Here is a 26,616-nt window from a genome sequence, read left to right as displayed (position 1 = left end):
AGCACTCTGGGAACAGCCTATTCGTTCAGAAATTTCTTTCTGTGTCTTACCCTCTTGCTTGAGGGTGTCAATGATGGCCTTCTGGACAGCAGTCAGGTCGGCAGTCTTACCCATGATTGCGGTTTTGAGTAATGAACCAGGCTGGGAGTTTTTAAAAGCCTCAGGAATCTTTTGCAGGTGTTTAGAGTTAATTAGTTGATTCAGATGATTAGGTTAATAGCTCGTTTAGAGAATCTTTTCATGATATGCTAATTTTTTGAGATAGGAAATTTGTGTTTTCATGAGCTGTATGCCAAAATCATCAATATTAAAACAATAAAAGGCTTGAACTACTTCAGTTGTGTGTAATGAATCTAAAATATATGAAAGTCTAATGTTTATCAGTACATTACAGAAAATAATGAACTTTATCACAATATGCAAATTTTTTTAGAAGGACCTGTGTGTGTGTGTATATATATATATATATATATATATATATATATATATATATATACACACACACACACACACACACACATACACACACACACACACACTGTGATTGATTTTGTAGTATTCCCAAACACTCCCACTCATCTTTGTTCAAAACTATACTTGTATCCATGCAAAGTGGCCTCGCAGAGCTGCGGCAGCCAATCACCGCAGACTGACATGGCATCAGTTTGGATGAATCTCAACTACACCAATCCTGAATTGTCTGCCCGGCCGACATGAGTAGGCGTCATGTGTATGTTATTCAGTACAGTCTATAAACATGAAGGACTCGGATTGGCGGGGTAAAGCATACCATCTGACAAGCTGAAAAGTGAAAAGTTTCTAGTCAGGTTTTCAGCTCCAACTGTCAGCAATATCAACAATGTGTGCCAAATCTCAGCAAAGCTGGTCTTGCGCTTTATGAACTGCATGCAACTTTCACACGCGTTAGCATGCTAAGAGTGACTATGTGGTTGCGAAAGTGCACGGTTTTAAAAAATGTGTTCAAACAATGATGTCAAGGTTCACAGATCAAACCTTGCAGGTAACTCAAACATTAGCGTAAGGGTACTTTCACACTAGCGTTTTTCTTTTCCGGTGTTCAGTCCCGTCCAGTCACAGGGGCTCAATACCGAAAAAAAAAAAATGATCAGTTTTATCCTACTGCATTCTGAATGGAGAGCATTCCGTTCAGGATGCATCAGCTCAGTCCCTCTTATGTCTTTTGGCCGGAGAAAATACCACAGCATGCTGCAGTTTTCTCTCCGGCCAAAAATCCTGAACACTTGCCGGATCCGGCATTTATTTCTATTGAAATGCATTAATGCCGGATCCGGCCCCAAGTTTTCCGGCAAAACGGATCTGGTTTGAAAATGCAAAATAAAAAATAAAATATCGGATCCGTTTTTCCGGATGACACTAGAGAGACGGATCCGGTATTTCAATATATTTGTCAGACGGCTCCGGATCAGTCTGAAAAATGCCATCAGTTTGCGTTAGGATTGCCGGATCCGGTAGTCAGTGTCGGCGACGGAACTGCCTGCCGTAATCCTCTGCTGCAAGTGTGAAAGTACCCTTACAAAAAATTTAAATGAGAAAATAAGAAACTTGTTTACAGTATTTCATAACTTATTCAACACTGAATATTTTTATAGCATTTTTCCTTTAGTATTTCAGGCTAAACTCAATAGATTTCAACACTTTAGGGATCAGTTTATGTTTTGCTGTAAGGGCCCTAAACACCTAAGGCAGATGTGATATTAATGCTGAAGGGTTTATATTGAAAGTAACATGGCCAACACCATTTTTGTTCTAATGCTAAAGTCATCAATCTTCAGACGGGCGCATACATACTGGTATTAATCGTATACACCTCGGACAGTCAAGTCTACACCTTCCCAGGTACAAGTCCATAGGAACAAGAGGCTGGTTCACTTTGTAACGCGTTCAGACCACTACAAATAGTAAAATGGTGCACAAATCACAGAACCTGTCTGCACCTCGCACGTTTACTTTACACATCGCAAAGACAATGATATTTCTTTGTAATGATTTGTCTATACAGATAAGAGAGCTGGTGTTAGAAATGTGCAGCAAAGACACCTTCTCAATGGTGGGTATTCCTTTCTCTTCATTTAACAACAAAACATGCATGGGATGTTTCGTTGGTGTAATCCGCATACTAAAGGAGACAAAATGATAAGTATTAAGCCACTATGCCACTTGCCGAAGAATGACATGGTGATTAGTCTGTAAACTCTGTGTCACTGTGTAACTACCAATTACTCAGTGGAATGGAACTATTGAGAGTCAAGAGAGTCAAATGACAATCATGGTTTGTCCATCCTTTCTAGAATACATGCATTCCCTTTTAAGTAGTCTACAGATATCAATTTCCAGTTTGCATAAGAAATAAAAACATTGGCATCATGAAGCATCACAACACTCCATACCTTTAAAACACTTAAATATCATAAAAAATTAAATATCAGTACTTATGATTGTTGCTGGCCTTTTCCTGCAGCAACACGGTCAAGAGACCAAGAACAGAACAATTAACAAAATACACCATTAAAAAGACTGGAATAGGAAGAAGCTTGCATCAGATGGATTTAGCTACAGAAAAATCTCCACTGAAGATCACTTTCATCCTCTCCATAGTACTGCCCTACAGAACTCCTTCACTGGAAGGGACTCATTCCTTTGTGAACAAACGAGAATGGATAAACGTATTCAAGCAGCACATTCCCATGAAACATAAGTGGAACTATTGTTTATAAAAATAATAATTACAACTTATGTTCTGGCCTTTCATTCATCACTGTAGTAATTCAGTTTGCAGCATTACTGGACTTATCGTGCAACGACCACAGCCATTCCTGCAAAGCGCTCCTCTTATATCCTAAATGCGGCGCAGTGTCAGTTCACTGTGGACAACTTTGGTGGTGAGTGTGGGGATTTCAGGTGAAGTTCTTCATCAGTCTGCAATGAGTGAATTACAAGATCTAAAACAATTTGCACAATGAGGGATTTGTAGCATCGCAAGCTTGGGACAACAAGATTTTACTCATTGTACATCACAGAGCGACATCTCTCAGCAGTTGCCTTAGACATGGCTGTCCTGCTGAACTTTTATGCTCAGCTGGGGAAGGGGGCAGCATATTCTGTAATTTGCAAATGTTTAGTCTACAGTCGGTCCATTCTGAAAGTATCTTCTGTGGCAGGGTCAGTCAAGACCATGTCTGGGTCGTTAAGCATATGCAGTCCATCCAATGTCAAGGGATCAATTTTCAGTTCATCCAAGGGAAACTGTGAATCAGAGTCAAAACTCACATCTCCAACCCCAGCCAATGAACTGGTAAGTTCCTTTGATAAACTTGGGGGAGACTCCCCAGTTACTGCAAAATTATAAACATATGGATTAGATGAAATAAAAAAAATAAACATCTCTGGAACCTATAATTTGCATATTACTTAAGAAGGGTAGAAATGACTTACCTGTGAGGATGATGTTCGGTATGTTGCTGTGGCTGGAATAATTAAGTTGCTGAGAATCTTGTAAGCTGCTGTGACTACTCGTAAGACCCATCATGGCGGCCTGAGAATAGTTGAGGGTTGAGCAAGGACTGTAAAGGCTGTTGGAGCTAATTGCATTTTCAATCATGTTAAACTGTTCAAGCTGCAGAAGAAAATTAAAAAAGTAATTATACATACAACAAAGCAAAAGAAGGAATACTGCAATAGTCAACATAAATAACAAAACGGCTAAGTGGTAAGATGAGTATATTGCTTCCCACTATGCTAGGAATAAAACTGATTCCATTCAGGTGCATACATACAATCCATGCAGCTGTCAGAGCTCTTAACCTCTTCAGGACATATGACGTACCGGTACGCCATGTTGTCCTGGTACCCGGCGGGCGGTGATCGGAACCCAGTGCCTGCTCAAATCATTGAGCAGGCATCTTGGCTAGATGCGCCGCCCCTCCATGTCAGCGATCGCAGCAAACCGCAGGTCAATTCGGGGATCAGAAACTTTAAAATGCTGAAAATATTGATTTTTCATCCCCCCTGCACGATCGCGATCCCCCGCCCACCTTCTCTTGAATATTCATTGGTGTCCAGTGGGTATACCAGAGTGTCAGTAATGTGCTGACACTCTTGTATAAACGGCTGACATCTGTGCTGTGATGTCAGCCGTTTAACCCTTTCCATACAGCGGTCCGTATGGAACGCTGTATGGAAAAGGTTAACAGGGAGCTCCCTCCCTCTCCCATCGGGGGGCTGCTGTGCCTTTGCAGCCCCCAGACAGGATGGTGTCATAGAGGGAGGGAGCCCCCCTCCTTCCACGTCTGCTCAGTTGTGGCAGACGGGGAAGGTTCCCATGGCAAAAGGATGCCTTCTCAGGCATCCTGCTGTCCATGGTGCTGAACAGATCTGTGCTAAAGGCATAGATCTGTTCAGACAAAGTGTAAGTAAAATACAGTACAATACACTATAAAGTGTACTGCACTGTATTATACAGACATCAGACCCACTGGATCTTCAAGAACCAAGTGGGTCTGGGTAAAAACAACACATTTATCACCGATTATAAATGAAAAAAATAAAATTCCCTACACATGATATCACCGCGTCCGTAACAACCTGATCTACAAAACGGTCATATTACTTTACCCGAACGGTGAGCGCCATAAAAAAATAAATAAATAAAAAACTATGATGGAAATTTTGCCCACCTTACTTCCAAAAAAAGGTAATGAAAGTGATCAAAAAAGTCGTATGTACGTCAAAATAGTACCAATCAAACCGTCACCTCATCCCGCAAAAAATGAGACCCTACCTAAGATAATCGCCCAAAATCTGCCTTCCAAAACCGTATGGCATTCCTTTCCTTCTGCACCCTGTCGAGTGCCCGTACAGCGGTTTACGACCACATATGGGGTGTTTCTGTAAACTACAGAATCAGAGCCATAAATATTGAGTTTTGTTTGGCTGTTAACCCTTGCTTTGCAACTGGAAAAAAATGATTAAAATGGAAAATATGCCAAAAAAGTGACATTTTGAAATTGTACCTCTATTTTCCATTATATCTTGTGGAACACCTAAATGGTTAACAAAGTTTGTAAAATCCGTTTTGAATACCTTGAGGGGTGTAGTTTCTTAGATGGGGTCACTTTTATGGAGTTTCTACTCTAGGGGTGCATCAGGGGGGGCTTCAAATGGGACATGGTGTCAAAAAAACAGTCCAGCAAAATCTGCCTTCGAAAAACCATACGGCGCACCTTTCCCTCTGCGCCCTACTGTGTGCTCTTACAGTAGTTTACGGCCACATATGGGGTGTTTCTGCAAACTTAAGAATCAGGGCAATAAATACAGCATTTTGTTTGGCTGTTTACCATTGCTTTGTTACTGGAAAAAATGGATTAAAATGGAAAATGTGCCCCCAAAAAAAATCTAAAAATTCTGAAATTTTATCACCATTTGCCATTAACTCTTGTGGAACACCTAAAGGGTTAACAATGTTTGTAAAATCTGTTTTGAATACCTTGAGGGGCGTAGTTTCTAGAATGGGGTCATTTTGGGGTGTTTTCTATTATGTAAGCCTCACAAAGTGGTCCCTAAAAAGTGGGTTTTTGAAAATTTCAGAAAAATTTCAAGATTTGCTTCTAAATTTTTAAGCCTTGTAACATCCCCCAAAAATAAAATATCATTCCCAATTTGATCCAAACATGAAGTAGACATATGGGGAATGTAATGTAATAACTATGTTTGTAGGTATTACTATTGTTAAAGATGTGTGAATTTTATTCTATATTTTGTATATCTAGGATTGTAATAAGTTAACTTTTTCTACTTCCAAGTGCCCACCCACCCCCCTCTTTGTTTCAAGACTGGAGAGGAGAGAGAGGGGGGCAAAGAGCTGTGCTGTGGGAAGTGTCTGATTTCTCATCTTTCTACAGGTGTCCCATAGAGTGTGGTGGAATGCGTAAGCCAATCATGTGGCTTGATGATATGTATATATTATTCACTGCCTATAGAGAAGCACCTCTTTGAAGTGTCACATATGACGTAGGCAGTATTCTTGTTAGAATAAACTCCATTACAAAATGGCGATGGTAACCAGATGTTTACATTAGTTCACATTCCAAAGTAGGACCCAGTGCGCAGAAGCCAGGGTGCTATCTCCTCTCTCTCATCTCTTCTTCCTTTTTGACCAATGAAACAATATTTTAGCCTCAGTGAGGACTGCCCTCTTCTGAAGATGTATATACGCTTACCCCCATGTAATTAAAGTTAGAGATTGCTTTGACCAACTTCTGTGTCAGTGTCTAGTCTCTCAGCCACGCGTGGATATTAACCCCTGGGGGGTACATTGATTTGGAACACCAGAGTGTATCTTAAATGCCCCAATTTAGGGTGGTTTTAACACTATGTATTATAGAAGTAGAGAAATTGAAACTTGGAAATTTGCAATTTTTTGATAAATTTTGTATTTTTTTTTAAATTATTTTTTTTTAACTTCATTTTACCAGTGTCATAAAGTACAATATGTGACAAGAAAACAATCTCAGAATGGCCTGGATAAGTCAAAGTGTTTTAACCCCATAGGGACACAGCCTTATTTCACCTTAAGGACCAGGCCATTTTTTGCAAATCTGACCAGTGTCACTTTAAGTGGTGATAACTTTAAAACGCTTTGACTTATCCAGGCCGTTCTGAGATTGTTTTTTCGTCACATATTGTACTTCATGACACTTGAAAAATTTAGTAAAAAAAAATACCTAATTTACCGAAAATTTAGAAAAATTGGCAAATTTCAAAAGTTTCAGTTTCTCTACTTCTGCAATACATAGTAATACCCCCAAAAATTGTGATTACTTTACATTCCCCATATGTCTACTTCATGTTTGAATTATTTTGGGAAGGATATTTTATTTTTTGGGGATGTTACAAGGCTTAGAAGTTTAGAAGCAAATCTTGAAATTTTTCAGAAATCCAATTTTTAGGGACCACTACAGGTCTGAAGTCACTTTGCGAGGCTTACATAATAGAAACCACCCAAAAATGACGGCATTCTATAAACTACACCCCTCAAGGTATTCAAAACTGATTTTACAAACTTCGTTAACCCTTTAGGTGTTGCACAAGAGTTATTGGCAAATGGGGATGAAATTTGAGAATTTCATTTTTTTGCCCAATTTTCCATTTTAACCCATTTTTTCCACTAACAAAGCAAGGGTTAACAGCCAAACAAGACACTATCTTTATTGCCCTGACTCTGCCGTTTACAGAAACACCCCATATGTGGCTGTAAACTACTGTACGGCCACACAGAGGGGCGTAGAGTGAAAGGTGCGCCGTTTGGTTTTTGGAAGACAGATTTTGCTGGACTGGTTTATTTACACCATGTCCCATTTGAAGCCCCCCTGATGCACCCCTAGAGTAGAAACTCCATAAAAGTGACCCCATCTAAGAAACTACACCCCTCAAACTTTGTTAACCCTTTAGGTGTTGCACTAGATTTAATGGAAAATAGAGATACAATTTAAAAATTTCACTTTTTGGCAGATTTTCCATTTTAATTTTTTTTTTTTCCAGTTACAAAGCAAGGGTTAACAGCCAAACAAAACTCATTATTTATGGCCCTGATTCTGTAGTTTACATAAACACCCCATATGTGGTTGTAAACTGCTGTACAGGCACACGGCAGGGCGCAGAAGGAAAGGAATGCCATACGGATTTTGGAAGGCAGATTTTGCTGGACTGTTTTTTTCGACACATTGTCCCTTTTGAAGCCCCCCTGATGCACCCCTAGAGTAGACACTCCCAAAAAGTGACCCTTTTTTATAGACCAGGTTGTCACGGATGCAGCAATACCTAATATGTATACTTTTTATTTATTTATGCAAGTTTTACACTATGATTTCATTTAAAAAAAATAAATAAAAATGTTTTAGTGTCTCCATAGTCTAAGAGCCATAGTTTTTTCAGTTTTTGGGCGATCATCTTAAGTAGGGTCTCATTTTTTGCGGGATAAGATGACTGATTGGCACTATTTTGGGCTGCATATGACTTTTTGATCGCTTGCTATTACACTTTTTGTGACGTAAGATGACAAAAAAATGGCTTTTTTTTACACTGTTTTTATTTTTTTACGGTGGTCACCTGAGGGGTTAGATCATGTGATATTTTTAGAGAGCTGGTCGATACTGACGCGGCGATACCCAATATGTATACAGTGGCGGAAATAATTATTTGACCCCTCACTGATTTTGTAAGTTTGTCCAATGACAAAGAAATGAAAAGTCTCAGAACAGTATCATTTCAATGGTAGGTTTATTGTAACAGTGGCAGATAGCACATCAAAAGGAAAATCGAAAAAATAACTTTAAATAAAAGATAGCAACTGATTTGCATTTCATTGAGTGAAATAAGTATTTGAACCCCTACCAACCATTAAGAGTTCTGGCTCCCACAGAGTGGTTAGACACTTCTACTCAATTAGTCACCCTCATTAAGGACACCTGTCTTAACTAGTCACCTGTATAAAAGACACCTGTCCACAGAATCAATCAATCAAGCAGACTCCAAACTCTCCAACATGGGAAAGACCAAAGAGCTGTCCAAGGATGTCAGAGACAAAATTGTAGACCTGCACAAGGCTGGAATGGGCTACAAAACCATTAGCAAGAAGCTGGGAGAGAAGGTGACAACTGTTGGTGCGATTGTTCGAAAATGGAAGGAGCACAAAATGACCATCAATCGACCTCGCTCTGGGGCTCCACGCAAGATCTCACCTCGTGGGGTGTCAATGGTTCTGAGAAAGGTGAAAAAGCATCCTAGAACTACACGGGAGGAGTTAGTTAATGACCTCAAATTAGCAGGGACCACAGTCACCAAGAAAACCATTGGAAACACATTACACCGCAATGGATTAAAATCCTGCAGGGCTCGCAAGGTCCCCCTGCTCAGGAAGGCACATGTGCAGGCCCGTCTGAAGTTTGCCAATGAACACCTGAATGATTCAGAGAGTGACTGGGAGAAGGTGCTGTGGTCTGATGAGACCAAAATAGAGCTCTTTGGCATTAACTCAACTCGCTGTGTTTGGAGGAAGAAAAATGCTGCCTATGACCCCCAAAACACCGTCCCCACCGTCAAGCATGGGGGTGGAAACATTTTGCTTTGGGGGTGTTTTTCTGCTAAGGGCACAGGACAACTTATTCGCATAAACGGGAAAATAGGACGGAGCCATGTATCGTGAAATCCTGAGCGACAACCTCCTTCCCTCTGCCAGGAAACTGAAAATGGGTCGTGGATGGGTGTTCCAGCACGACAATGACCCAAAACATACAGCAAAGGCAACAAAGGAGTGGCTCAAGAAGAAGCACATTAAGGTCATGGAGTGGCCTAGTCAGTCTCCGGACCTTAATCCAATCGAAAACCTATGGAGGGAGCTCAAGCTCAGAGTTGCACAGAGACAGCCTCGAAACCTTAGGGATTTAGAGATGATCTGCAAAGAGGAGTGGACCAACATTCCTCCTAAAATGTGCGCAAACTTGGTCATCAATTACAAGAAACGTTTGACCTCTGTGCTTGCAAACAAGGGTTTTTCCACCAAGTATTAAGTCTTTTTTTGTTAGAGGGTTCAAATACTTATTTCACTCAATGAAATGCAAATCAGTTGCTATCTTTTATTTAAAGTTATTTTTTCGATTTTCCTTTTGATGTGCTATCTGCCACTGTTACAATAAACCTACCATTGAAATGATACTGTTCTGAGACTTTTCATTTCTTTGTCATTGGACAAACTTACAAAATCAGTGAGGGGTCAAATAATTATTTCCTCCACTGTACTTTTTTTTATTTTATTTAAGTTTTACACAATGATTTCATTTTTGAAACAAAAAAAAATATCATGTTTTAGTGTTTCCATAGTCTAAGAGATAGTTTTTTCATTTTTGGGGCGATTATCTTGGGTAGGGATTTTTGTGGGATGAGGTGACGGTCTGATTGTTACAATTCTGGCGTACACGCAACTTTTTTGATCACATTTATTACCATTTTTTGGGAACTAAGGTGGGCAAAATTTCAATTTCATCATAGTTTTTTATTTTTATGGCGTTTACCGTTCAGGTAAAGTAACTACCGTTTTATAGATCAGGTCGTTACGGACGCGGCGATACCAAACATGTGTAGGGAATTATTTTTTTTTCATTTTTAATCAATGATAAATGTGTCTGGGTGCTCTCTCCCTCTCCATCGGGGGGCTGCAAAGGCACAGCAGCCCCCCGATCGGAGATGGAGGGAGCTCCCTGAGCTGTTAACCTTTTTCATACAGCGGTCCGTACGGACGGCGATATGGAAAGGGTTAAACGGCTGACATCGCATCACAGATGTCAGCCGTTTATACCAGGGTGTCAGCAATGTGCTGGCACCCTGGTATACCCACTAACCACCAACGATTATTCAAGGGGAGGCGGGCGGGGGATCGCGATCCCGTCTGCCGCACCGCCCGCAACCCTTCCCCTGCACCTCCCGCCGCCATAAAATCATTCAGGGGTGCAGGTGGGGTGAAACATATATATTTTTGGCATTATAACGTTTCTGATCCCCACGGTCAGGGACCGCGGGGATCAGAAACTGCAAAAAGCGCATGAAACTGCAGGTCTGAATTGACCTGCAGTTTGTTGCGATCGCCAACATGGGGGGGGGGGGGGGGGGGTCACGGGACCCCTTCCTGCGCATTTAGCCTAGGTGCCTGGTTCCAGGCGGTAGTGATCGGAACACCACATGACGTACCAGTACGTCATGTGTCCTTAAGTACCAGGACATCATGACGTACCGGTACGTCATGTGTCCTTAAGAGGTTAAAGTTATCACCACTTAAAGAGACACTGGTCAAATTTGCAAAAAATGGCCTGGTCCTTCAGGTGAAATATGGCTGTGTCCTAATGGGGTTAAAGAGAGTAGGTCCTGCCCTGGCTAGCCCCATCCCATTTCCTATTTGGTGGTGAAACCCTTGTAAGACATCCATCTTTGACAAAAACTGCCTAATTTGTCAAGGGTAGTAGTCCAAGAGAAATGAAAAGAGCATGGAGGGGGGCAAATAAACACCAGGCCCTTCTGTTCCAGGTGGCAACACACCACCATAATAGGAATTGGCTCATTTTTAGGGTTGCTACAAGTTACCCTTCTCTATACACTACTATTGTATGTTAGTATGTTTTTGCAAAGTAAAAGGAAATAGATGCCAAAGGTAGATATCAGTGTAGAACCAAGAAACATCAGAGAATCAGGACAAGGTTCTAGCCCTAAAAACAGGAGGCTGACGATTATGGTGTATTCACACCACCGTATGTTTTTTTCGGTCTGCAAAAAATAGGAATGACGTCCATGTGGCATCCAGTTTTTTTGCAGACCCATTGTAACAATGCCTACATATACCCGACACTACTCTTGTCCATAAAATAGACAAGAATAGGACATTTTGTTTTTTTTGCAGGTCTGTGGTGCATTCAACTTGCAAAAATGCGGATCAGAGGTGGACCAAAAATACAGTCATGTGAATGGGGCCTTAGACATTCAAATCTAACAATGCGTTAAATGTCCACATAGTAATACTTTCACCTGCGACCTAAAACTAACACTATTTTGTAATGCTATAAAATTGTATACGTGTTCCCACAGTCATTAGTCAATATCAGAATTGCCTTAGGGTAGACCAATTCTCATCCACGTCTAACAAGAAAGCAGTACAGACCTCAGCTGCAGAGTACTGAATAATTCACAGCAATGCAATACACACAGTATTAAATATTTACCAAGGTTCTTAATTTAAGTGCAAAACGTAGGATAACGGGTCCGTCTGACAGACTCCAGATATCATAATGTCTAACCTAAGATAAACCAACATAGTAAAAAGACTGCAAGTTGCTACTTCGGATCAAAATGAATTACACATTAGCGGAATTTTGTCGTATTAGTCAAAAATCCTGCAAAGTTTCTAGATATAACTGGAATTTATGGCTTAGTATACACAACTGAAAAGGATGTTTACTCTGGAGTATCACTATACTAAGTAAAGCCCAGCTGCCATTAGGAGGCGGCATATGCGAGAGTGAAATTATCAGATTATTTACTGATGAGTTTTGATACAAACGGACAATATAAATTCAAATGATGTAAACACAGATGGATCCACTGAAAGCAGCACACAGACTGAATCCTTCTGTGATCCAGCAAAAATGGATTACTATAGCACAAAGGGAAGCTGTATAAAATTTTGCTTTAAAAGGGGTTTTATAATGATGACCTATCCTCACAATAGGTCATCAATATCTGATTGGTGGGGGTCCAACACCTGGTACCCCCACCGATAAGCTGTTTGAAGAGGAGGCGGCGTTACATGCAAGTGCAGCTTCCTGTTCAATACAATGCCCGTTGTCTCAGAAATGACTAATGACAAGTACTGGCTCCATTCACTTGACGCGTAGTTAATGAAGAGGAACCAGCGCTCGCATGATGTGCCGCTTCCTCTTCAAACCGCTGATTGGTTGAGATGTCGGACCTCTGCAGATCATTGCTGACCTGTCCTGACTCCTAAAATGCCATGGCTACTACCGACATACTGGCATACTGGCATCTGAGTGGTTTACTCATAACAAAGGCGCTCCCCTCTCTGACAGCTCAATCATATCAAAGTGATAAGATTATGCCTTGAATGAGTGTTCATGAGCTGTCAGAGTACAAGAGAAAAAAGGTTACAGATAAAGATGTCAGAGCAGCAGAAGAAACAGGTGGACTGAAAACAAAGGAAAAAAGTGGAAAAACAAAAAACATCAAAGAGTTTGGATAATACACTTTATTTTGCAGCATACCTGGTGAGACAAAGCATTCGTTTGCCGTGCAGTCATCTGCTGGTCATAAAAGGAATCTCCAAACACGCTACTTAAAATTGAATGCTACAAAGGAGAGAAAAACAAGTTGGTAATAGTTCTCATACATTCTTCTATAAAGAGATGCAGTTTACAGCCAACTCTTTCAGGGAGCCAACTTCACAGGGTATATTTTCACTTAACATCATTATGCAATGATAACAGTACATAAGCATATAAACACACACACACACACGCATAGATGGGAGTAATTAAGCACAGAAAAATCCAGTGCACATCACCCCCAATAATAAAATCTGGACACGCTCTTCATAAATAGTATTATCCATGCAGACCATAGGGTTTCCTTGGCTGACCATGTCTCCCCCCAAGTGAATTGGATTTTTTGTACAGCTACACAAAAATAAAGCACAACAGTTTAACCAAAGAAAATACAAAACAACAAATTAACTATTCCAATTATACATAGATTGGCTACTCTAAAGAATACACTTGAATGGATAGGAAATTTATACACGTCTCACACTGGATGAGCTGCCATCTTAATTCCCTTGTGCACCAATAGGCTTTAAGAGCTACCTTCTACTTCATATCTTTCCACCCTATGGCATGGAGTAATACATACAGTGCTGACCCATAGGTTTGAGTTCATTTAAATAAAAAGCTTAATAAAGAACAACCTAGCCTGCTTCATAGCAAACGATGGAACACAAAACCAACAAATACAGATGAAAACAAGTTGCTGGACACTCCTACACACAGTATCCTAACAGTTTATTTGTGATCTCAACAGTCCTTTGCAAGAATGGATTTCTTATACATAGTGTGAAGTCATAGGCTACCTTCACAGATGCGTTAGCAAATGTCTGGTAGCTTGTTCCGGCAGGCAAGTGGAATATCGTCCAGACACAAACCGCAGCCTGCTCCACTTGTCAGCCAGATACAAACGCAAGGCGAGCTGGACTCCATTATAATTCAAAAGGGCCGGAAGACATTGCGTTCCCATGTGGCTGTGATGGATCCGGTTCATCTGAGAACAGCCTGCCGGAATGCAAAGTGCAGGTGTGCAAGTAGCCATAAACAGCCACAGATATTTTCACGAAAGTGTTCAAAATGTCAAAAGTTTAAAGCTGAAGATGCAAATTCTTAGGCAGAAATTCAACAGCATAAAATGCCTTCAATACTTTGTATGTCTACCTTTTCTAGCTACAAAGTCCCTTACATATTTTATCACAGACCAAAACAGTGCATGTCTCTGTTTTTTTCACTGATGTGTGAATAAGGCCTAAAAGTCAAACTAAATTCAATAGTCCTCATCAGAGATCCTTCCACCAACCCTCTACAATAGATGGTGAAGAGACTCATGTCGTGCTGCTGTCAATGAGGTCTGATGCCATGGTTTCACAGCTGAAGGAGGAAGGTATTGTGGTTCCACACAACGTTAATTTGTGACCAGTTGCAAGGTGTTTGCGGATTGGATCTTCAATAAGGATTATTGGATTTTGCTTAGTGACCATTAGAGTGGTAAATGGGTTTATTCATAAGTCTTTAATTGGAATCATGCTCTCATACTTAGATATTGATATGTTCTTGGTATGGTGCCCCCTGGTATTCCTTTGAGTGCAAAATGTTCAGCCTCTGTCGTGCAAATGGACACAGCTGGTTGCAGACCAATCAGTTGTGTCTGTAGATGCAGGACTATAGTACGTATTTTCCTTCCTAGTGTAGAAAAGCGCTCATTTGTTCAAGCAGTCTCCTTTCTCACAGACATAGCTTGAAACGGTGTGGCAGCCATTAGGGAGTTTCCAATGAGCACTCTCCCTTACTACAGAGGAAAGCACTCATTGTTTAATACAGGTGTCCGTCACACAATTATGGGCTATGTCTATGTGACAGGAGCCTGCATTAACCAAATAGCATTTTCCTCTATGACAAGTAAACGTGCTCACTGGTTCCTGACTGGCAGAGCTCATACAAGTGCAGTATGGAGTCTCCCAGAAAACCAGGCAGCAGTTTTCAGTGAGAAGTGGGTGCAGTATGAAGACTTCCATTCCAACTCTAAGTAATTGTAGTGTTGTTTCTTCTCTGTGGGGTAAAGGTAGGCGAGAGAAATCCCGAAGCTGCTGCCTTTGCGTTTTCTGTGCAGTCGTATGCTTTAATATGAATGGTTCTTCTCAGCCACTTTGCCCCATAGTTCCTGCCACCTACTCTGCCCCCCAACAGAGCTCATTACATGCAGTGTCTCCACCACCCTAGAGCTCCACCTTTCAGAGCATCGGTCACCTTGACTTCCCTTTCTCTGCTCAGAAGTCCCTACCTTGTTGTTTCAATCCACCTCAAGAAAACCACTTTCTCACTCCATGAGAGCTTCTGCTCCATTCACAAAGTGTCTTCCGCTTTCTGTTGTCATTACGTGCTTTTGTCGTCCTTTCTGCCATACTACTCTATATCAAGAAGCCTCCTTGTCAGCAGAGGGCCCCTATTATTAATACAGCAGGTGGAATGCCTCTATTAATAATGCAAGTGAGGTACTCTTATTATAGGGATATTCTGGTTATGTCAAGTTATCCCCTGTCAACAGGACCCCCTACGATCACAAGATCGGGTGCCTGGTACACCCGGCAGCCCACTGAAATGAATGGAGCCGCTAGGAAATGAATGGCACAGCTTCAAGCATGCCCGACTGATGGCTCTGTTCATTTTGGGGAGTTCCACAGGGTCCCTGTTCTCATGGTCAGTGGGGTTTCCAGCAGTAGAACTACCACCAGTGTAAAAGTTATAGGATAGGTATAACTTCACATAACACGAATACCCGTTTAATAGTGTAGTAAAGGTGCCACAGTTCAGGCAAGTGCCCATTATTAATCTAGAAATGTGCCAGTAAGAGGTTGTACGCATATCATGTCAGTGTAGGACAAATTAAAGCTACCTCTGCGTTTTGTATATCTGAAATGTATTGCAGTCTCTTGAAGTAGCACAATCTCAGACTGCAATTAAAAAAAAAAAAAAAAAATGTTGGCATCCCTGATCTAATGTGTCCATTGCAGCTTCTTAAAGGGGTTATCTGCAAATATTGTTTGAATGGTCCCTTCCATGTGATTAAGCACTTTAACAGTCATAACTTTAAAAAAATATTCCCATCGGGCTAGCGCTGCGCCCTCTGGTGTAATTATTTTGAGGGTACTTCCAGGATCACATTCTGTACATTCAGCAGGAGAGTCTAGCTCGGTTACAACCCATGATGTAAGTGGGTTGTGCCTACGCAGTCATGCATGCTCAGACGCTGTTGGCAGTTAGTGCCTGAGGCTGTCTGACTGCGAAGAGGCAACTGATGTACCACGCGGCTGCGATCATGTTTCAAATGTACGGCACGTGATGCAGGAGGTGCCTACAATGTAATTACACCAGAGTGTGCAGTGCAAGCCCGATAGGAATACTTTCAATTATGACTATTAAAGTGCTTCACATGAAGGAGGGAACATTAAAAAAATAAATAAAATAAATGCAAAAAACTCCTTTAAGAGTCCTGCTCTTAAAGACTGCTCGTGTACAAGAAGTTCCAAGCCACCTGAGCATGTGTGACCAACGGCACTAGACACAAGAACGAGAGTAGTATTTATTGATGGGACAATCCAATTTAACCTATATATAGAGCTCCAGACTCTCGCCGTCCACATGTTTCTGATTTTAGTTGGAAAAAACTGTCAGACGGGGATAAAAGCCAGGACCTCAAGAATATGAGAACTCATCGGAATGCGCTCAAGCTGTTTTGATATTAATGGACTATCCTCAGGATAGATCATCAATATCTGATCAATGGGTGTCCAGACACCCTGCACATCTGCTGATCAGCTATTTGATCAGACTGTGGCACTCAGGTGAGTACTGCGGCCTCCTCGCAGCTTACCTAGCACAGCGTTGTACACTGGTTAGTGGCTGTGTTTGGTATTGCAGCTCAGGCCCATTCACTTCTGACCCCAAGGCCACGTGACTGATGAACGTGGCATCACTGGCCTAGGAAGAAGCCACAGTGCTCACTGGAGCTGAGCGGCAAGGGTACCAGGAGTCAGACCCACACCAATCACATGCTGATAAATCTCAGAATCCAGTACACCTCCTTTAAATATATTATTTGCTTGTTTGGTTCTCAAAATTTTGGGCTGGCTTAATTGTGGTCCTTTGAAAGGGTCGGCTGGGCAATGTAGGGGATATTCTTATAGATGATATGTGGGCTGAGGGTTTTATATGAAGAGGGATACATTACATAAATTACAATAGCACTGGGAAGAGGGGGGTTGGTGGTCTTTGCTAGATTTTCCAGTGCTACCATGGTCAGCTTTTGTTTTAAAGTGGGAGAACTTGGGACTACTGCTCCACATTGGTATGAATGCTTGCATTAGCTTACCTTCTATTGAATAGCTTTGTCTGTCTACCATCATATATGTTGATTGCTTTTAATACTTTTTAACAATGTATTAACTAGTGTAAAAAAAAAAAACTGAAGTCTGATGGAATTGACAAAAACTGAGCACCACAACTGATGCCCAAAATAAGGGATCATTTTATTTTTTTATGTTCTGTTCTTCTAAAGCAGGCATGTTCAAACTGTGGCCCTCCAGCTGTTGCAAAACTACAACTCCCAGCATGCCCTAATAGCTGTAAGCTATCCAGGCATGCTGGGAGTTGTAGTTTTGCAACAGCTGGAGGGTCGCAGTTTGGACATGCCTGTTCTAAAGGATCAGAAGAACGGAAAGCTCAACGCATATATGAACTTAGCCTACATAGTTTGCAGAAAAATTATGGTAATAAAGATTAAAAAAAACTGAATAATTCATCATCACTTTTAAACTAAAACTTTGAAACAAAGCTGTACAGATGTAACATTTGCATACTTTAAGATACGTTAGAATAGTAGTGTATTCCAGGCTTTAAAAAGAACCTATCACCAACAAATTCAGTGCAATCCACAGGCAGCATGTTATAGAGCCGGAAGTGCTAAACAAATATATCGTTTTGTGGGAAAAGATTTAGTAAAATGTATAACATTTAAATGGTCACTAGCTTTTTACACAGCTTTGTATAAATCAATAGTGACCACAATAAACTTTGTAATATGCTTTATCAGTGAGAAATGTCTAGTTCTCCTGTTATCAGCGGTTTACCAGTAAACTCACCCCGGTCTTGGTCTGCACAGGTCACTGTACTGCAGTTATCTCCTATTAACAGGGAGGTTTAGAATGGCACATATCACCTCTGTGTATAGATAACATGAGTCCGCAGTCTGACACATGCTCGTCTGCAAGGGACCTAAATGATCTATTTTTTATAGCTTTTATTGGATTTTGGCCCCTTAAGCGGAACAACTTTAGCTATTTCTGTAAGCCAAATACTTTAGATCAACCCCTTAATTTTTAAATTACATAGAAGTAATATCCACGATATTGACAATGCAATATCACACAGTCCATGGCAAATACAGTATTACAGATATTCAATAAAGCATTGAATTTCAAGAACATAATGTAACACAAAATGACTATAATTTTTAAATACTTAAGACTTTCTCTATGTTTTTTCCAAGTAAAAGACATGTACACAACTAATTCATACTGCATACTGACAATTCACAAACTCAAGCATTTTACAATATTTTTCAGATTATAAGACAATAAAATGCATAAAAGCAAAAATTATAGTTACAGTCTGTAATTAATTGGTAATCAACTGAAGGGTTTCTGTGGAGTGCAAATTGTATCAAACAATACTATTTTATATGCATACACTCAGGAAAAGTACTGTTTTTACAAAGCCCCCAATAGTTACTATAATATAACAGAAAATTAATTTGAATTATGTAATTTAGGCAAAGAGAAAAAAAGAAAACAGACAAAAAAAACTCAGCACATGTACATTCATAACCAGTTAGAATTCCAGAATTGTGGAAAACAGGTTTACACACTGCTGTCTTTTTCTTTTACAGTGAATGAACGAATCACAGAGAGGGGAAAATGAAAAGTCTTTACTCTTCTCTCGGTTATATACTCGCATGCAGGAAAGACATGTGTCATGTCCCTCTCTGTAACAATAAATCACAGGGGCTGAAAATCCACCAGGTTATCCCTTATGAACGTTTATCTGGCAGTGAAAAGTTGCCAACGATTACCTAATGAACAAGTGAAATGCTTGTTCGTCAGGTAATTGATTTGTTTGTGCAGGCACCTAAATCGTTGTTTGCTGGCAGCAGAACGGTGTGTTTAATTATGCTCTGCCGCAGGCAAACAAGGACTCTGTATATGGGCGAGCAATGGCATTAGCGATCACTCCTCCTCATACTATGGAGGAGATCTCAGCATGTAAATACAGTGGTCTCCTTCACTGACGAGCAGGCAATTGCTGGAAAGGATGTTGATATACCAGTACCTGTGCTTTGTACATGGCACTCAGTATTATGTACTGTACAAGGATAGGATAACAGGTAGAGCATTCATACTGTATGTACATATAGTACTTGCTCAACATAATTACAGCTGATGCCATTTTTGTACCGGTAATTCGGTTCTAAGTCCAATAAATAACATGATGTACTTATCTATAAAAGTCTACTTTCACATTGGCGTTTTGGTTTCCGTTTGTGAGATCCGTTCAGGGCTCTCACAAGCGGTCCAAAACATATCAGTTTTGCCCTAATGCATTCTGAATGGAAAAGGATCCGCCCAGAATGCATCAGTTCAGTCACCATTCCGCTTTGGAGCCAGACACCAAAACGCTGCCTGCAGTGTGTTTTGGTGTCAGCGTGATGAAACTGAGCCAAACGGATCCGTCCTGACACACAATGCAAGTCAATGGGGACGGATCCTTTTTCACTGACACAATTTGGCACAAAAGAAAACTGATCCATCCTCCATTGACTTTCAATGGTGTTTAAGACGGATCCGTCTTGGCCATGTTAAAGATAATACAAACGGATCCAGTTTGAACGGCTGTAGACTGCCATATTATCTAAACGGATCCGTCCATGACGGATCCGCACAAAACGCGAGTGTGACAGTAGCCTAAACTGTGGGTGTCTAAAACCTTTTAATCAAAGTCTAAAGAGGCAATAGGGCTCATTTACTATAGATTAGTGTTTGACACACCAGTCTTCGTAAAAAGCCATAGTAAGATGTGGTTATTAGGAGGCACACATCTCTTAATATGATGCATCTGTGATGTTCCTGCGCCAGAAGCTAAAACCTACACCCATTAGAAGCGGAGGTAGAATTCCATTATAATTCACGGCAATTTAAATTATTGTATTATTGTGTGCATTGTATGCAGCGGGTTACTGGCTCCACCTCCTTCCACAGAGTCCTACCATTAAAGGGAACTGTCACTAAGAAAATGCTGCGTAATCTACAGCATCATTTTAATTCCTGTTCTGGGCTTTGACATCCAGGAGGTGTCCTATCAGTGACTGACAGCTATGTATGTATAGACCGTAATAGAGGGAAGGCTGTCAATCACTGATAGGACCATCCTCTTGACCTTAAAGCCTAGAATCAGCAGGAATTTAAATTAAGAAAAGTTTTGCCCAAACTTTTACCACAAAACTAAATAGTGGCTGCCCACGGTCCAGAATAATGTGCAGAAAGTCTGCAACCGACACCATGCACATAAACCTGTACTATTTATTGCGATTTTGGTGCATTTTTTTTCCATTTTTAATCCAGTTTTTCTTGTGGAACAAACCCATTGAACTCTATGGGGAAAACCACTCTACAGAAACAATTGGCATGCTATGGATCTTAAACTCTGCACTACAGGTCAATGTCTGCACCAAACAAAAAGCAAAAGTATGAGATTTGACATATCTTTCACTTTGCTGGTACTGTGTTCAAATCAGAACAAGCGTGCGTAATCCACCCTATATCAATCTGCTCAGCTCTTTCTGCTCTATAACATGCTTCCTGCAGCTCAGACACCATGCTCAATGTAACAGGTTCTCTTTAAAGTGGGTTAAAAGCAGCAGAGAAAAGGCAAAACTTCCAACTTTTTTTGCACAAAATACCATTTGTGCAAACATCAATAGGTGTTAGAAATGATTTACTTTTTTGGAAGCAGATAAATTAACACTCAAGTGAGAATAGTGAAGCTTTAACGAGCTGGTGCCACAGAAAGACTACCAGGTAACACATCATTGCACCCCACTATTCCACTCTACATACTTTGATGTCAGGGTAATGAAGCCGTCATTATTAATGAGGGTGCAGTGGCTATCACATGGACATTCGGAACCATTATGGCACTGTTAACGAGCAAACTGTCTGATAGCTCTATTGATCAGGATACTCACATTATTTTTTATCACTGACGTTAATAGAGCAAAAATAACCCCTTCCTGCATAATGTTAATGAGAACAGAGCCTCAGACACTTTCTCAAAAAGTTTTCTTTGGTCCAATAAATTGTAGTGAAGGCGATTTTCTTACTGGTGGCTGTTATCCACTCTTCTGATCCCCAGCTGTGTCATGTGACAAAGCTGACTCTCCAAATGACAGTGCCTTTAAGTGGACAGGAAGTTAGTTTCTCCATTCATTCCAATGAGAGTGACATCAAGGCTTACAAATAAATCAATATGAAACGGATTTCCTGCCCACATATTAGGCTACTTTTAAACTTGCGTTTCGGCTTTCCGTTTGCGAGATCCATCATGGGCTCTCACAAGCGGTCCAAAACTGATCAGTTTTGTCCTAATGCATTCTGAATGGAAAAGGATCCGCTAAGAATGCATCAGTTTGCCTCCATTCCACTCTGGAGGCAGACACCAAAATGCTGCCTGCACACAATGTAAGTCAATGGGGGCGGATCCGTTTTCTCTGACACAATCGAAAACGGATCCGTCTCCTATTGACTTTCAATAGAGTTCATGACAGATCCGTCTTGGCTATGTTACAGATAATACAAACGGGTCAGTTCATGACGGATGCATGCGGTTGTATTATTGTAACTGATCCGTTTTTGCAGATCCATGATGGATCCACCCAAAACGCGAGTGTGAAAGTAGCCTAAGGCACCATGTCAGTTGAAGAGTCAGACTGTTGGCACACGAGGATCAGAAATAAGTGAATAACTCACAAACACAGCGACCGGTAAAAACATCACCTCTACTACAATTTACGTCATCTATCTTTCTAAAGGCCAGAGAATAAACATTTTTGCTTGATGCTTCTTCAAACCCTTAGTGACCACCCATAAGTGTTTTTTTTTTTTTTTTATGGCGGTCACTAAGGGGCCTTAAGCTGGGCCGCGGTGGCGGCCCAATCTAGGCGCTGCACGGGTCCTCCGTGCAGGCTCTCACATGAGAGCCGCGGCCCTGCGCTAACAACCCGAACCGGCAGGAGTGCCGATCCGGGCTGTTTAACACTTAACATGCCTCGGGTTCCCTCTGTCTCCCATCAGCACCTTGCAAATGCGATCGCGGGGTGCCGATGTGTGTGAAGGATGCCTGGGGTCGGATGTAGGCCCCAGACCAACCTTCAGTGATTTCTCTGGCGCAGCCTGCTGGTCAATGTTAGAATAGCATTGCCATTAAAATGCAATGCACTATAGGGATAGTGCATTGCATTTTAAAAGCAATCAAAAAGCTGTCTGTTATAGTCCCCTTGTGGGACTATTAAGTAGTAAAAAAAAAAAAAGTTAAAAATAAATGTATTCCAATTTTTAAAAAAATCCTATAAAAAAATTAAGCTTTTTTTCCCATTGAAAACACACTTTTCAATGAAAAAAAAAATGAAAAAGATAAAATAAAATCTTTCCCATATGTTTGGTATTGCCGCGTCCGTAACAACCCAGACTACATAAATATCATGTAAATTATCCCCTACGGTGAACTTCGTAAAACAAAAAGCCAGACAGAATTGCCACCAAAAACTATTTGGTATCACACTGACCCAGAGAATAAAATATATATTATGTTATTTATACCGAAAAATGAACGCCGTAAAATTTATACCGTAAAAACGCAGTGGCAGTATTTTTGTTTTTCCCATCTCCCTTCCAGAAAGAGTTAATACAAGTTAATCAGAAAGTTATGTGTACCTGTCACGCAAAAAACAAGCCCTCAAAAGCAATATAGACTGAAAAATAAAAAAGTTATAGCTCTTGGAAAGAGACTATTAAAAAAGGAAGAAAAATGCTGGTCGGTAAGGCCCAAAACAGGCTGGTCACTAAGAGGTTAAAGGGGCCAAACCTCTGCTACAAATCATGTCTTGATGGCAAACCTGTAAACACATACAGCATCATAATTCTAATATAGACTACATAATTCCAAATACAATAACGCAAATGTCAAAAATGAATTGTTATTTTGGCTTAGACTGTAAAATTTGAATAGATCTCCCAAAGGACTGATTGAAGACCATACATTACAGCAACTGCTGATACCTCAACAAAACACACAAGCTAAGTATGATACTATGCAACATGATGGGACGTCAGTGTCATGGAAAACACGACAGGAACAGTGACAGACCATGGGGGCAGCAATGGTAAGACTGAAAGCCTGCAACAAAGTCAAGGCACAGATTCCCTTACTTGAGGGGAGTTGCCTGGAGAGAAACCTTGATTGGAGACAGGAGAAGTGGGAGACTGGTTGGCTGGGGACCCAGCATTACTGCGGTACTGCTGGAGAGAGGCCTACAGAACAACACAGAATTAAATAGCACTGGCAGGTTACAGTTTGTATTTGAAGATGTCCTCTGGGAAAGCACTTGGTTATGATACCCAGTTAGGTACACTGACATTAGTGAAAACTACCACATTTAAGATGTAATCTAATCTTACAAGCAGTATAGTAAAATAATCAGAAGGAGCTGAGCACGTTCAGTATAATGCATCTTTTATTCCCTTAGCCTACTAGCCTTAGGAGTCTAGAGGGCGGTCCTAATCAGGGACTGACAGTCTTCTCTGTAGACATGTGCACACAGCTATATCTGTCCATCAAGTTGGACCACCTACTGGACTCCAAAGAAATTGAAAGGAATAAACAACAAGTTATACTGAATCTTTTATTGCAAACTTGCATATCAATCTGCTTCGCCTGCTCAGTACTATGCTGCCTGTAGACTAGATTGCATTTTCAATGTGACAAGTTTACATTAAGTACAGACGTACAGTAGCACTTAATTACATACATACATCAGTTTAGACTCTTGATTTAGTCAAGTGCTTGAGTGTCTCTCCAGTACTCTAAGAGCTTCATGTGCAGCATCTTTTGTGGAGTGTTTTCACAGATGTTTTGTGCTACACATTGCTCTTTTTTTCTCTTCCATGTTACAGACATAGTGCAAGATGGCCTCTCATCACTGCCTAGTATCTGACATTATACTTCCTTCTCCTTCCACTCATGAGCAGTGTAACGTCCGGATATTCTTGGACAGTACGTAAAAATAGACAACTTTTTTTCTGTCATAAATAAAATAGAAACAAGTCAACATTTAAAACAAGAGGAATGAGGACCCTGTTCGGAAGAGCTTACAATCTATGAGAAGATAGGGGTGACAGATGGTAATAGGAGCTTGTATTCTACAATGCCATCTTAACACAATAGGGAAGCAGATATAAAGCTGCAGGAGCTGTAATGCGTCTAAGCGCATGAGGTGTTGAGATTTGACAATGGATCAGGTTTAAAAGAGGGTTGGGAAGGAGAAGAGTTAGATCAGGGGAAGTGATGGGCCAACCTAAAAAGATGCATTTTTAGTGAGCACCTAAAACTGCGGATGTTGTTAATTAACCTAATTGGGGTAGGGCCGTGATGGCTAACCTCTGGCACTCCAGCTGTGATAAAACTACAACTCCCAAGATGCACACTTGCTTAGCTATTCACAGAACTCCACAGAAATAAATGGAGCATGCTGGGAGTCGTAGTTTCACCATCACTGGGGTAGGGCATTCCAGAAAGCTGGTGCAGCTCGGGAGAAGTCTTGAAGACGGGAGTGGGTGATTTGGATTATGGTGAATGTTAATCGTAAGTCATTGGCTGAACGGAGAGCACGGGTAGGATAGACAGAAATGAGGGAGGAGATGTAGGAGGTGCAGCACCGTGGAGAGCTTTGTGGGTGAGAACGAGCAGTTTAAATTGAATCCTATACTGTAAGGTCAACCAGTACAATGACTGGAAAGGGTAAAGGCATCGGCGTAGTGGTTAGATACATGAGCCTGGCGGCTACATTCAGGATTGATTGGAGAGGGGAAAGTTTAGTGAGGGGGAGACCATCTAGTAATACGTTACAGTAATTAAAACGAGAATGAATCAGGGCAACAATGAGGATTTTTGTTGTTTCCACAGTAAGAAAGGGGTGGATTCTAGAGATGTTTTTGAAGTGCAGGCGACATGAGACGGCAAGTAACTGAATATAGAGGGTGAAGGAAAGATTACCATTTTTGTGGGGCTAGGGAGTTATATCTAGTTCTCCCTCTCCCCCTTATTGGGTGGTGAGGTGTGTTATAACTGGTATCACCTCTCCACCCATTGAGGGAACAGTTTATCATACTGTTGATTGTGGGTGGTTTGCGTTTATATACCCGCACCACAATCCTCCCTTGGTTTTTTTATCTTGCCCAAATAGCCTGAATAATTCCCCTGATGATTGTACTACTTGAATATGAAACGTGCATGTAGGGACTTTGATTAGGATAGGGCTGTATCAAGGCCAGTGAACAGGGAAAGGTTCTGGATGGAGTCGCCCTTTTAAGGACGAGTGCCCTGTGGTGAGGCTGCTCCAACATCTAGAGGCTACACAGGGTTACATCAAGGATATAATAGACCCCAAATCCAAACAAGCATTTTAGCATACAGTCTCCTCTAAGTGGACTAATTGGTACTTACCTGGATACAGGCTGCCCACTGGATCTTGGCGACAGAGCGGTAGGAACAAGGTTTTCTATACCAAGTGCCGCTGTGCAACAAGTCTCCTACTTGCGTTAACATTATATGTGATTGCTTATAAGCAGCTATTTTGATTTATCTTACTACCTTAGGGCCTATGATTTTAATATTGCTTAAATTAAAAAAGTTAAGTTTTAGTTCAATAATTCATTACTGATTTCAGCGTTTTTTGGGATCTTTTCAGTGACTTTACACATTGATATAGTGTTATCTTCCTTCCCGAGTTATTTTTTCAATTTTTCTGTAAAAAAATGTCTGTCTGTGATTTTTGGATAACTTGTCAAAGAAAAAAATTAAAAATTCTGGTTGGCAACCCTGCTTGAGAAGGAGAATTTAACTACTAAGATCTTTATATAGACATGGAGGCAGCTTGTTAGTCTCTGCTTGGGTAAAACAGTCAAGTTATTTAAACTGCCCTTATCTCATGCTCTAGTTTTCCAGGATCTTATCTCACAAGGGAGGAAGTAAAGGGCTGCAGGGCTTGAAGTCTCCTTGTACACTGCTCTATATGGTGGTGCACATGTGCAGCCTACAAGTGAATGAACATACAGCATGGGGCACTCATTTATTCTAGATCATAAAGTTGAAGGAACACCATTAGAAGGATAGCTGGAGGAATGATTTAACAATATACACATTATATATCACATAACCTTCTGCTGAAAAGATATATTCTACAACATGGTGGAGCCGAGTAGCCAATTCTGGTGACAAAATAAAATTGTTTTCACATATATACAGAAAACAACAGGTAGTTTCAAGCCCAACTGTTAACCCTTTGGCTGCTGCCGTCTGTGACCACGGCATTATCAAAGTA

General features: G+C 40.8%; 1 protein-coding gene across 2 annotated transcripts in view; it reads right to left on the bottom strand.

The window, feature by feature from the left end:
- Positions 1–1,647: 1,647 nt before the first annotated feature.
- CRTC1 (CREB regulated transcription coactivator 1) overlaps positions 1,648–26,616 on the bottom strand; it is a 148,023-nt gene continuing 123,054 nt past the window's right edge. For both annotated transcript variants that reach the window (XM_044283337.1, XM_044283347.1), the window contains 3 exons: positions 12,858–12,941; positions 3,475–3,655; positions 1,648–3,374 (listed from right to left, as the gene is read on the bottom strand). In XM_044283337.1, the coding sequence (XP_044139272.1) occupies positions 3,163–3,374; positions 3,475–3,655; positions 12,858–12,941 (477 nt within the window). In that variant the 3' untranslated portion in view covers positions 1,648–3,162. The remainder of the gene's footprint in view (positions 3,375–3,474; positions 3,656–12,857; positions 12,942–26,616) is intronic.

This window comes from Bufo gargarizans, chromosome 1 (assembly GCF_014858855.1).
Source record: "Bufo gargarizans isolate SCDJY-AF-19 chromosome 1, ASM1485885v1, whole genome shotgun sequence".
Classification (NCBI taxonomy): Eukaryota; Metazoa; Chordata; class Amphibia; order Anura; family Bufonidae; genus Bufo; species Bufo gargarizans.
Note: the sequence above shows the minus strand (reverse complement) of the source record. Positions and strands in the feature narration are given on the sequence as shown.